We start from the raw sequence: 14,185 nt of genomic DNA, 5'->3' as shown, positions 1-14,185 counted from the left end.
TTCTCACGCCACTGCCCTGCGCAGCCGCAAAAGGTTGAAGCGTGTCTAAGCCGGCTTCTAACGCGCATGTGCGGTGGGCGCCCGATTCGCCGGGTTGCTTTCCCCTCCCCTCGCACGCAGGGATCCCATGACGCAAAATTTATGAGCCGGGGCGGGGGGAGGGGAAGGAGGCGGGACGCTGAGAGTGACGTGATGAAATATGGCGCGCTCCTAGAAGCGGCTTTCGGCCTCGGGAGCAGGCGGCGCAGACCTCGGCGCGTGGAAGGCTGTGCCCCGCACCGCTGCGAGCGACGTCGCGTGGCGCTGCGTGGAGGGAGCGGGCGAGCTGGGCCAGGCAGGAGCGACCGCGCCGAGCCTAACGGTGAGCGGCGAGCGGGCCTGCCCCAGCCCCCCGGGGGCGGGCGTGTGAGGGCGGCGGGGCGGCGGGCCCAGCCAGGGTGCCCGCAGCCCCCGGGGCCCTTCGTGCCCGCTGGGCGTGGAGCTGTTGCTGCCCGGCTCGGTGGCGGCGCGGGCGCCCGCGGTTGGCGGGGAGAGCCTGCAGGGCCCGCTCGGAGCCTCTCCAACACAGCTTCCCCGGGGCACGGAGCGGAGCAAGTCGGAAGCCTGGCCCAGAAGGCCGCCCGCGGCCACGGCCTAGGGAGCCCCGGGGGCTTTGTGATTCAGCAAAAAAACCGGAATAGAATAGCCCCGGGGTTTCTTGCAGCTTAGCCCCGCGGTCGCGGTGGACTTTAGTGCAACAGTGTTTTTATCTCCAAATTAATGTCTTGCTTTTGATTTTTGAGCAATAAAAGTTTCCGCGACCACCTATCTGAATGGAATTGGTTTTGACATGAAGGGGGGGTAGACGTGTGCAGGTTCGAGAAATGTTGATTCTTTGATCCTCCTTCGTAGCTGAAATTTTGGAATGATTAGTCCATAAGTAGAAATGGAAAAGCCTACCCCTGTTGTCACGATCACCTCAGTCAGTGCCTAGGAGCCAGAGTTCAATAGATGGATGCACAGTTGGAACAGATCTTTAATTATCTGCGGCAGTTTATTAAGTTAGAGACCCTTACTCAGACAGGTTCTTGGTAGAGTTGGGAGTTTTTTGATGTAAAAGGGCCTCTGAATCTTGGGTCTCAGAGAGTGTTTGTATTGCAAAAAACTACATAAGTTATTTATGACTTTATATTTATTTTAATTTATATTTTGCATATTTTCTTTTAAACCATTAAAATGGGCTCAGTGGAATGGGGTTTTAAGCAGGAGAAAGAAGGAATAAAGAATGGAAAAGTGGAAATACTTGTTAATGCTTTATGTGTTATACACAGTCCTGAATAATCAGCTTTTAGGTGGGGGGGAATAGAGAAATAATGAATGGGAAATAAATGTTGTGTTATTGTTAAAAAGAAAAACATAGAGGAAAACTGTAGGAAGAAGTGGGGAGGATTGTCTACCCTAGTTCAGTTGGAAATGAAGCAGCTTTGAAATTTAGAAAGGTTTTCTATAAAGTTGTGATCAATTCCCACTTTTCCTATGCATTGATGACATGATTTAAAATTCTTTGGATTATTTTGGGAATACAAATTCCTAGTAGAGGAAGGATTTTATTAGAACTAGTAGTTTGAAGTTAAAGTACTAAAGGGAAGTTTGATGGTGAAGTGAATTAGATTCATTTTCTTGAGTTCAAATGTGCCTCAGGTGCTCAATTTAGCTGTGTGACCCAGAGCCCAACCCTTAACCCTGTTTGCTTCAGTTTACTAATTTTGTAAAAATGAGCTAAAGAACGAAATTGCACCTATACTCCATTATAGGTGGCAAGAAAACTCCACAAGGGTTCCTGAAGAGTCATACACGAATGAACAATGACTTAAGTAATTATATGGGAAGTCTCTACAATTTCCACTGTTTTTATTTGACTTCCTTGACCTCTAATGCAAAAATTGATGGAAGTTTTAATGATTTGTTGGACACCATCACTTGTGATAATAATCTTCCTAAAACAAGAGAATGACTTCAGAACTTTGAGGGACTTCCTATAGTCCTGAGATAAAATAAAAACTTTTCATTTAAAGTGATACTCCGTCTGGCAAACCTTTCCTAATCCCCTCAATTGTTACATTTCTTTCAAACGGGGTGGGGAGTGTGTGCAGGGCTGTTTTGAATGGGTGTTGTAAGAGATACCTAAAGGAATAAGTTTGCTGTGCAGAAGCATAAAATAACAGCTGTTAAGGTTGGGATCATGTGGTCCATCTTTTTCACTTGGCTAAGGTTAGTTCACATTTAAAACAGCCTTGTGGTTTGTTGTATAAAAGCACTTGCCTTGGGTACTCCTTGGAGGAAGATAATATAATTATTGTTTCCTTTTTACAGCTGAAGAAACAGACCTACAACCATGACTTAAGTAGCCTACCTCTCATGGGAACATAGTTGCAACATTCTCTTCTAGTTTCCCTCAGTTTGTACTCTGCCATTTCACAGTAGGGAATGTGTTGAATCTGGAGTGAGAAGACCTTGGGCAAGTCCCTCAACCACTTTGGGACTGCTAAACTCTGGGGATACAATTAATAGAAAGACAGTCCTTGTCCTCAAGGAGTTTACAGTTTCTGAAAGGAAAAGGGATATCATAAAGGTGAATGAGGAAACAGCAGAGCTACAGATGGAGAGTAGAATAGTCTGTAAGTTCAGTTTCTGTGTTTGTTCCATAAAGGAAAGTTTTGTGAAGAGTTTAATACTTTACCCATCAGCCCTCTTTTTAAAAATCTTTTAATTTAATTTAAAGGTTACGTAGCTAGCCAATTAAGTGTCATGCTGGATTTGAACTCAGGTCCTCCTGACTCTAACGCTGATGCTCTGTTCACTGCTCCACCTAGCTGCCCCCTACCAGCCCTCTTTTTAGAAAGGAGAGGAAACTGAGGGACAGTTTCCTAGACAAGGTTAGCAGTATTGTGATGAGATTAGAAGTGATCAGTTTGTCCTGGCAGGAACATCTTTTTTCTTGGAGTTTAAAACAAAGCTGAAGATACAGTGTCAAATGAGTTCACTTAATATGAGAAGCACTGAAACTTTTGTGTGATATTCTTAATTATCCCTTTTTTTTGTCACATGACCTGCTCACTTTTTCAAATCATGTTTTTCTAATGATATTTTATACTGTTCATTCTGAATAATCTTGGTTGGTAACTACCTCTTATAGCCACAATTTACTGCTCCATTGTTTTTGGGTGCACCTCAACTTTAATTTTTTGGAGAGTATGGCATTCTATAATGTTTAACTTATAAAACATCATCAGAAGAGTATTGGTGTGAAAAGATATGCATTTGTTTGAGGGAGAAGTTTAGGGTCATTAAAGCACTGAGCATTTTCCCCAAAACAATTCAGTGCATTGTTCTTTCTATTTATTTTTTCATTCAATTCACATGTTGTATTTGTCCAAGATATTAAGCTTTGTGCTTTGTCATTGCCCTGCATACGTTGGTTTGAATAATAGGGATTTATCTTTTTAGTTTTTCTACTATTAACCTTATGATGAATTTTTCCTTGCTAGGCTTGATGTAAATCATTGTAGTAGGACAGGAATGGCACAATGGATAAAACACTGGCTTTGGATCCAGGAGAATGGGAGTTCAAATTCAACCTCAGACAATTTCCACTTCATAGTTTTGTGTCCTTGAGCAAATCATATAATCTTGATTGCCTCACATCCAGGGCCATCTCCAGGTTTATATCTGGCCCCTGGACCCAGATGACTGGAGGAGAAGTGAGGCATGTCCCCCACTCAAATCCAATGTGTGTATCATGGCATTGCCTTCCTGATGTCATGATCTTCTTTGAGAATGAAGGAAAAACATCATATCATTTCAAACGTCATATCATTTCATATCTTATTAAATCAGTATAGTGCCATCTGTGGAGGACCTCACCATTCATAGGAACTGTTTCATCCATTTAAATTTTGTATTTAGCATCCTTCATGAAAGTGACTAATACCTTTGGCAAGCAAGTCTTCCTCTTTTATGCCTTACTTGATATTAATAAGTTTATAAAAATTACACAAACAAAATTATCTCTGTTAAAGCTTTCAGAGAATCATGCTTTTGATGTGTATAGGGAAGATATCTTGTCAGAGAAGAATCTTAAGCTGTTATTTTGCTTTGCCAAATCAAAAATGTTGAAATCATTATCAAAGAAGTAATGGTGAGATTTTCTATCCTCTATATATCTTCCTAATAATTGGATGTGTAATTGTAAAGTTGTGGTCTGTTTTAATGGTAATAAAAAATAACAAAAAATGACAATAATAGTTAACATGTAGTGCTTAAATACTTGCTTCTTATTTGATCTTTACAACAGTTCTTGAGAGTAGATGTTGTGATTATCCCCATTTTACAGATGGAGAAGCTGAAAGTCACTGCTTAAGTGATTTGTTCAGAGGTCACACAGCTAGCAATTGTTTGAAACTGGATTTGAACTCAGATCATTCTGATTCCAGACCTAGGACTCTATCCACTGAGCTACTTAGATACCCTTTAAATATTATATATTACTTGGGAAAATTCACTTGATTTCTTTCTCAAACCTTCATCAAGATTGACTGTAATGCATGTATGGATTATTGTCATAGATATTGTATCCTTCTGGGAAAGTAGACATCTGGGTAAGTAATTCTTGATATTTTCTCAATCACTTTTTGGGGAAAATGATAAAATCTGAGATTATTTTGCAAGATTTTTTGGTATTTAGAGCTTTTTTACAGATACTGTGAGAACCAATCCCATTAACACTCAAAATTGTTTTCTTCAATGTGTGTGTGATGATAATAGTACTTACCTTACAGAGTTGTGAGCATGAATTGACTTGTAAAGTGCTTTGTTAACCATACTTAATAAATGCTAACTATTATCTGTTTTCTTTATGCTGTTTTTACTCTCTTATGTAGCTCGCTGGAAACTGTGATATTAGAATTTTAGATACGGTTTTTTTATTTTAATGAGTGATGAAAATAATTTTTTTTACAGTAATTCTGATAGTACTTTTTTCTTTTTTTCAGTTCCATCCTTAAATGCTTGGGAGAGATGATTTTACTTGACTATTTCCCTCACTAAGCTTATTTTAAAAAGTATGCAAGTTATTTAATTGAACAAGCATTTTTAACCATCTACTGTGTGTGTCAAACACTGTACTTAGTGTCAGGAATTTAAAGAATAAAATGAAAGTCTACGTTATCAAGTTTAGTAGATTTGAAATTGAAATTCATATCTGGTCTCATCCACTTCTTAGCTGTGTGACCCAGTTTGCCTCAGTTTCCTCAGTATTAATAGCACTTACCTAGAAGGGTTATATTTGTAAAGCACTTAGCAGTTCTTGACATGTAATTGTGGATATATAAATGCTTTTTCCCTTTTCCCTTTCCTAATCAATAAACAAACATTTATTAAGCACCTACTAGGAGCCTGACATGCCAAGTGGCTCAGTGGATAAGTGCTGGGCTTGGAGTCAGGAAGACTTCTCTTCACAGACACTTCATAGCTGTGTGATTATGGGCAAGTCATTTAATCCTATTTGCCTCAGTTTCCTCATCTGAAAAATGATCAGGAGAAGGAAATGACAAACCATTCCAATACATGGATTTTTAGGATTAGGGAGTGGTAAGTAAGGAAAGGAACTTGAGCAGTGTATTTGGCTAGTATTCATTCAGTAATTGTGACTGGGATTTTAAATGTAATCTTGGGGAATTATATTGTCACAGTATTGTAGTTCTGTTTTTTTCTTTATGGTTGTTTTCCCCCTATAATCAAGGAGGAAAAGAGAGGGTCATAAAAGATTACCATTATCTGATCTCTCCTTGAGAAGTCTAGGTTATTATTGAGTATTAAGGTTTGTTTAATATGGTTACCTACCACCTACCCTGATCAGTTTTGTTCCAGGGCTCTTTGTTTTCTAAGTCCCTCTGACTTCTTTATCCCCACTAATTTCCTCTTGATCATATTAAATAAGTGATTTTAAAAGCAATAAAGTTAGGTATAATGAAAAGACTGCTTCTGATCCTGTGTCTAAAACTTATTGTTTTACTTGGGAAGTCACTTAAATCTTCTGAAACCATTGTTTTCTCATCTACAAATGTGAATGTGAATCTTAGGGCTGTTGTAAGGAAAATACTACGTAAATGGGAGTTTTGCTTCAGTATTTTTAAAGAATTCATAATCTCCTTGATTTGAGTATTCCTTATATTGGAGCAGATTTCACCCCATCTTTTCTTTCCTTGCCCATATTTCTCTATTAACTCCTTTTTACAGAAGGTCTCTCCAGGTTCCTGGAGATCTTCTATGTCTTTTTGCATCTCAGTATAGCCCTTGGACTATCTTTTAGTTATACCTTGCTCTTACTACATGACTAACCTACTTCCTTTTCTGATATGTTTTTTGAGTAATATCCTTAATGCCTTCCCTTTGTTTTTCGAGTTGGGAATGATGTCATAGAGATCACATGAGATTTGAAGATTGAAGACCTAGGTTCACATCCTGACTTTCTACCTAAGCTATAATAAAACTTATTATGACTGTAAATTATTTTAGTAATGTTATTCTAACTGTATATGCCAGGTAATAATAATATAGCTAAATTTTAATCTTTTATACTTTTTGGGCTTCAGTTTCTGATTTGTACAATTCAAGGGATGGATAGGGTTGACCATCTTTTTTTTTTTTTTTTTAGATATTTCCTGTTTAAATTAAAGCAATTCAAAGAATTTAGCAAACTTGGCTTGTTCTTCTCCTGCTTTGGAAAAAACAAAGTTCAGTGTAGTCAGAGTATAGGATTTTGGAGGAACTGAAAATCATGTACACCATCTCCTAAGGGAGATAAAGTTCTCTTACTAGTAAGAAAATATCACTGCAACAGAAGTAACATTATTTTAGGAGTGTTTCTTGTGATCCCTCATGTGTACAGAAATTGAACCAGCTATTTCTGAATTCTTCTTGTTTTGGCCAAAATAATCCAGAAATTCACCATCTGGGCCAATTAAGTATATTATTATTATATGATCCATTATGTAGTCTTCATCTTTATCTTTGGGTCCTGGGCTGTAATAGACTCTGTAAGCTCTGATAACTTGGTCAATCTCTTTTGGACCATATGTCAAGCCAATGAGCTTGGGAGAAAATTCTTTCACATATCTTGCAACAGCTTCTCTGTTGTCTCTCTTTGGGTCAATAGCGATGCAAAGTGGTATTAAATTTGGCAGAGTTGGAATACTTTCAATTTCATCCACTACAATTATCATTTTTTCCAATTCCTCAGGACAATGAGTGAAACCAAAGTAAATTAGTATCCATTGTCCCAGGTAGTCTTTATCTGTTTTGGGTTCTCTGTTATGACCTATGAGTGAGAAAGGTCCTCCAAGTAAAGGTTTTCCCTATGGCTCTCTTCCATTCCTTCTCTAATTTCTCTGCCTTTTCTTTCTTGAAGTACTTCATTCCAGACAATAAAGCTCCACTAATAGCAAATGTGAATGCCAGGGACTTCGAGGAAATGGGCTGCAGGATGCATGGGGGCCACTCAGACCCCCTCGTTCCTTGTGGTAGTGGCCCTGCAGTGGAGAAGGGCCAGCTCCCTCAGAGTCCACCTGCAGACTGCCAAAACATCAGCTTCCCCCAGGACCATGGTCCCAAAGTTCCCCCTCCTATCTCAGGAAGTCTCCCTTTTCCCCCAGAGTCTGGCTTTGGCACCACAGTTCTTGAATTGATGGCCCCATAGAGAGCCTACAAGGGACCAAAAGGGCCCTGCAGGACCACAGTGCCAACCGGGTTGACTATCTTCCCTTCCAGCTCTAAATCCTATGAACCTGTGAAAACACTTATCTGTGGCATTTGCTGTGAATAAATATTTACATATTATTGCAGTGACATTATGGCTGAATTCATCTTCCCTCATCATCTTCCTTCCTCACTCTTGGTTTCCTCCATAACTGTGGAGGGTATCAACATTTTCCTTGTCACCCAGGTTCGTACCATAGGTATCATCACCCAGTCTTTTGTCAAAGCCTGTTAATTTTACTTTTCTTACATCTTTTGTATAAATGCCCTTCTTTCTGACATTGGCCCCACCCTGGTGCAGTTCCTTGTCACCTCTTGGGCTATTACAATAGCCTGATGGTGGGTCTACCTGTTACAATTCTCTCCATTCTCTAGTCCAATCTCTATTCAGTTGTCAAAGTGATCTTTGTCATAAAGTACAGTTTTGACCATGTCAACTTCTACTCAATAAACTCTTCTGGATTGCAATATCAACCTTCTTTGATCTTAGATCTTCAGTCCAATGACAATGATCTCTTCTCTTCATACTAGCCTTATCTCCTGCCTATTGATCATTTTCTTTGGCTATCCTCTCTGCCTGGAATTCTCTCCTTCCTTCTCTGAAGTCCCAGCTAAAATCCCACACTCTATAGGATGCTTTTGCCAATTGCCTTTAATTCTAATGCCTTTTATCTGTTGTTGTTTTTTTCCTTCTCACCTTTTGCTCTATATAAAGGCAGCTGCTGGCTCAGTTATATACAGTCTTTAAAAGCTGGATCTGGAATAAGGAAGACCTAAGTTCCAATCCAGCTTCAGACATTATTACCTAGTTGTAGGAACCTGAGCAAGTCACTTAATTACTATTTACTTTAGTATCTTCAGTTGTAAAATGGGGATTGTTGTGAGGAACAACTGAAATAAAAGCACAAAGCTGGCACATAATAGGTGTTATATAAAAGTTTATTCTCCTTCCCCTTACCTCTTATAGCTCCTTTGTACATGACTGTGTGTCTATCCCCTCCCCAGTTAACCCTGAGTTAGACCATGTGTATCTCTAGTATGTAACAGTGTTCAGTTCAGCTTAGTCTAGATGTGTTATTGACTGACATTCAGATGCATGGCATAACCTGGACAAGAGACATTTTTATCCATTTAATTTTTTTTCCCCTTTATGGACTCATCATTTCTGTCTTTCATTTGAACCCTGTGCAATTCATTTTGTGGCATGTACTTTAGTGACTTATTTAATTTTCCTATTTTGTGTCTTGCTTGATGTTAATAAGCAGAGGTTCATGGAAAATTCAAGAAACCTTGAATCATTCATTATTGATTGATTATTGTATATTAATCTTTCATTAATTATGATTGATTGTTAATCACCTACTGTGGTTAGTGTGTGGGTTAATGACCACAGGAATCAAGAGTCTGGAGTCTGAGTTAGAGAGCAGGAAAGGTCTTTGTTTTCTCATGAGGAAAAGTACTGTGGAAGGATGATTGGGATCACTAATTAAAGACAGAGTTTTTTGATTAGTGAATGAATTCACCTACTACTCTGGAGATTTATTACAGAAGACTACAAAGTGTACAGATTAAAAGCTTTTCTCTTAAAAACATTTTGAGATCAGGCTAGGCAAGGTTTGAGAGAGAGAGAGAGAGAGAGAGAGCGCGAGCGAGCTTAATCCAGCCATATGACATTAAGCCCATGATTCTCCAGTAGGGCCTATGCTGGGAGAATGTTGCCTAAGAAAGAGAGAAAGATAATTATCCTTTCAGAAAGAGATGAAAATGAGCTTCTCTTCTGGACTTAAATGCACATCTGTAGCGGGTTGGATAAAGGTGGCACTTGGGGAGAAGTCTAGCACCTAACCAGGCCCTGGTGTTCTCCAATAGGCAAGCCTGTGTACTGGTCCTTCCTGTCCCAAGGTGTATGATTTCTAAGTCCAGTATGTCATTTTCTGTCATGCCGGTATAAGCTTGAATCATTAGTGGGCAAGGTCAGGTAGCTGGAAACCAGAAGCTGAAAGGAGGGGAACAGAAGCCGGAAGAAAGGGGAGCAAGCCAAGGCTTCTCCCATTCTGGAATGGAGTGACTTTGTACAAACAATACTTTCTTTCTACAAAATTTGTTTCTAATCACAATACCTGCTATATCCACAATTCCCTGCATCAAAAGGACACAGACCCTATTGCAAAAATAACATCAGCCGGGGAATGTCAAAGATAGCAACTCACAGACCTCCTTTAATAATGATGATGATGATAATCATGATCCTGTCTCTATTCTGTCTTATCCCACCATTGGCTGGTAAGACAAGCTCACAATCTTTTTACTAATATTACCCAAGTGGTGCAAAGCAAATTCAATCCTTATTATCCTAATCATTCATAACTAATCTATTCTATTGGAAAGTTATATTTTTCAATCTCTTATTTCCATAATTATTCAAAGCTAGTCAGTACTCTGTTAAAAGGGATGTTTTACAAAGCCCCATTATGCATTTCCTCTGATCAAATTTGGAGATGTTCAATCATAGAGCCAGTTCAGTTCTTAAAATTACCACATTTTCCAAAAATTATGGGTATTATTGAAACCAGACAGTTCTTGTTTCTAAGATAAGATGGGACAAGAGTACATTCATGAGGAAGTTTTACTGAAGGTTATTCTTGCCATTTGTTTATAGGAATTTTTTTTTTTTATGAGGAAACTTCATGAAAGGCCATCCCTCACAGTTAGTAGTGTTAATCCTTTACTATGTACCAGGAACCTAATGCTAGCATGGGGATAAATGCAAAGAACCAATGTTGTTCAGCCTCTTAGTTATAACCACTTCTTTGTGACCATGGACCAGAGCATGCTAGGGCTTCTGTCTCCCACTCCCTTTGGAAGTTTATCTAGCTCATGTTTTTTGTATCCATGACATTATACATCTAAGCTACTGCTGTTCTCTTCATTTTTCTCTTCTGCAAATTGTCCCTATTCACAGAAGGTTTATTATGTGGGAGAGCATCATGTGTGAAATGCACACAGTATAAATAAAACGTGACTAAATAGTTTCCTTTTTCAGTTGGTTAATTTTACTTTTGCTGAGTTGCATTCCCTTTCCAATTAGCTGATTTGAGTTTTAGATGAGTTGTATTCCTTTTCTAGTTGGACTTTTTTTTTTTTTTTTTTTTTTGCAAGGCAATGGGGTTAAGTGGCTTGCTCAAGGCCACACAGCTAGGTAATTATTAAGTGTCTGAGACCCAATTTGAACTCAGGTACTTCTGACTCCAGGGCCTGTGCTCTATCCACTGTGCCAGCTAGCTGCCCCTTAGTTGTACTTTTTTTAAAGAGTGAGTTACATTCTTTTTTCAGTTGGTTATTTTTACTTTTAAAGGAGTTGATTTCTTTTTTTTTATATTTCTTTTTTTTCTTTTCTTTTTTTTTTTTTTTGCAAGGCAAACAGGGTTAAGTGGCTTGCCCAAGGCCACACAGCTAGGTAATTATTAAGTATCTGAGACCCGATTTGAAATCAGGTACTTCTGACTCCAGGGCCTGTGCCCTATCCACTATGCCACCTAGCTGCCCCAACAAATTTTTTTTATACTTAATAAAATATTCTTGTTCAAGAGTAAACAAAATACCCCCTTCCCCCCAAAAATATAGACTCGCTTGAGTGAGTAAAGGGGAGAGATTAAAATTAAAGAAAAAATAATAATAGTAATTATAGATAGGTATGGCCAGGTGGCACAATGGACGGAGCACCAGCCCTGAAGCCAGGAGCACCCGAGCCCATATCTGGTCCCATACACCCAACAATCACCCAGCCATGTGACATGTAAGCCACCCCAACCCCACTGCCCTGCAAAAACCAAAAAAAAAAAAGACCCATAATAAAATAAAATAGTAATAATAATAGGGGTGGCTGGGTGGCGGACAGAGCATTGGCCCTTGAGCCAGGAGCACCTGGGTCCAAATCTGGCCTCAGACACCCAACGATCATCCTACTATGCGGCCCCAGGCAGGCCACCCAACCCCATTTGCCCTGCACCCCCCAAAATAATAATAATAATAATAATAATAATAATAATAATAATAATAATAAAAATAAAATATGCTTCAGTCTTTGTTCCAACACCATCAACTCTGTTGTGGGTGGATCACATTCTTTATAAGTCCATCGCAAAAGTTACTTCCATATTTTTCCACCATTGCCATTGCTGATAGCAACTCCCTCCTTTCGTATTTCTCCACTACCATGTACTATATTTTCTCTCCTTTCACTCTGACTCCACTGTCTGCGCAGCAGACAGATTCCTGGCCCTGGGGCCAAGAGGCCCCGAACCCCCCCTACCGCCCCTTAGGCCCAGCATCAAACTGGCCCAATGGTCCTGGACAGTCCATCCAATCCCAGCCCCTTGCAAGAAGTAAAAAGGAAAATGTGTTATATCTGACCACTCTCCCCCCATGGTTCATCCTCTCCTCCATCACTCACATCCCCCCCCTTCCCCCTGTCCCCCCCTCCTTATTCCAGATGTCTATACCCCATTGAGTATATATGCTATTTCCTCTCCTAGCCACCTCTGATGAGAGTGAAGATTCCCTCATTCCCCCTTGCCCCATATCATTGCAATAGCTCATTGTAATAAAGAAAAATCTTATTATATGAAATATCTTGGCCTATTCCCCCCTCTCCTTTTTCTTTCTCCCATTACAGTTCCCTTTTTTCTATTGACTCCATTTTTGCACCATATTTTATCTTCAAATTCAGCTTTCTCCTGTGCTTCAACTATAAAAGCTCCTTCTACCTGCTCTATTAACTGAGAAGGTTCATATGAGTATTATCAGTGTCATTTTTCTATGCAGGAATACATGCAGTTCATCCTCATTAAGTCCCTCATATTTTCCCCTTCTCCTCCAATCTCTATGCTGTACCTGAGTCCTGTTTTTGAAGATCAAACCTTCTGTTCAGCTCTGGCCATTCCAACAGGAACATTTGAAATTTCCCTGGTTCATTGAAAGAGTCCATCTTTTTCCCTGGAAGAGGACATTCAGTTTTGCTAGGTAGTTAATTCTCGGTTGCATTCTAAGCTGTTTTGCCTTCTGGTATATTATATTCCAAGCCCTATGAGCTGTTAATGTAGTTGCTGCTAAGTCCTGTGTGATCCTGACTTCAGCTCCACGATATTGGAATTGTGTCCTTCTGGCTGCTTGTAATATTTTCTCTTTGACTTGAGAGTTCTGGAACTTGGCTATAATATTCCTAGGGGTTGGTTTTTTGGGATCTCTTTCTAGGGGGGGATCTGTGGATTCTCTCCATTTCTATTTTTCCTTCTGCTTCTAGGATATCAGGGCAATTAAAAAAACCTATTAAGGACTACTAGTTTACAACATTTTTAGGTTCTCTCTGAATAAAGTTTTGTTAAATATGTCAATCAGTTTTTTGTTAGATATTTTTAGTCTGCATGTTTCAGTGGGTTTTTAAAGCTATCCTTCATCGAAAGATTTTTGAGATCCACATAAGCAAGAGTTCTGTTGCTAATGGTGAGTAAGTAGTAGAAATCATGTGCAGGTCAAAACTTGTTTTAAGAAACACTATCATAAAAAGTCCTGAATACTAAGTCTCTTACAATGTCTCTTATTTCAAGCAATATAGAATGTGTCCAAATTCTAGTATTACTAAATAATTCATCCTGTTTCTTAAAGTTTGTTTTCTGTACTAAGATTTGAACCACAAGAATAACAGAAAATGTACCACTTACTATTATAATAGTATAAAACTGAGCTAAAGAGAATTGGCCACCAACTTTCAACCCTTTTTCCTTTCACAGATCATAGACTTTGTAACTTTTCCTTTTGTTATTTTTAAACTTCTACATGTTTTCCTATAATAATTTGGAAAAAAAAATTTTAAAGCCTAGAAGAGGGTTATAATAGTTTTAGGTAGCAGAATGGTAGTAAAGAGAAAGGTCTGAACACATTATCTACAGTTAAAGCTGGCTGAATAGGAGACAGAGTACTTTAACTTTGAGAAAAATCATAGAGGAGCCCTAAGTATACCTTTCTTTTTAAAGGGCTAATAGAACTGCGAGGAGACCATTAATCTGATCCCCTCATGAACAGTAATAATCTGTATTTGGAATGGTCTTCTAATGTTCAGTCTTTTTAAGAAAAGATCATTCTAGCAGGGCAGCTATCCTATGAATGTGATCAGTGGACTCCTGGTAGTCTTGAGATACTTTTAGGGAGTCCACAAGTTCAAAACTATTTTTATAATAATATAAGCTGTTATTTGCCTATAAAGTATATCAATGTGAGGCTTTTTTTTGATTACTTTAACCAAAACAACATATCATAGTACATTGAATGCAAAAGCACATGATAATCTAGAGATGTCTTCTGTTTGGTTAGGCATTAAAAGAGATTTACAAAA

The 14,185-nt window shown here is 38.9% G+C and overlaps 2 protein-coding genes across 3 annotated transcripts in view; one reads left to right on the top strand and one right to left on the bottom strand.

The window, feature by feature from the left end:
• Nucleotides 1-253: 253 nt before the first annotated feature.
• Nucleotides 254-14,185, top strand: part of IPO11 (importin 11) — a 196,945-nt gene continuing 183,013 nt past the window's right edge. Inside the window, exon 1 of one of the 2 annotated variants that reach the window (XM_074200996.1) lies at nucleotides 254-361. The gene's annotated coding sequence lies outside the window, so the exon portion shown is untranslated. The remainder of the gene's footprint in view (nucleotides 362-14,185) is intronic. The other variant, XR_012471534.1, reaches the window with a different exon arrangement.
• On the bottom strand, nucleotides 6,894-9,735 carry LOC141499019 (protein SCO1 homolog, mitochondrial-like). Its single transcript, XM_074201991.1, is given in 3 exon segments — nucleotides 6,894-7,394; nucleotides 7,396-7,588; nucleotides 9,641-9,735. Coding segments are annotated over 3 exon segments (789 nt in total).

Source organism: Macrotis lagotis, chromosome X (assembly GCF_037893015.1).
Source record: "Macrotis lagotis isolate mMagLag1 chromosome X, bilby.v1.9.chrom.fasta, whole genome shotgun sequence".
Lineage (NCBI taxonomy): Eukaryota > Metazoa > Chordata > Mammalia > Peramelemorphia > Peramelidae > Macrotis > Macrotis lagotis.
This window is presented reverse-complemented; position numbering and strand designations above follow the sequence as displayed.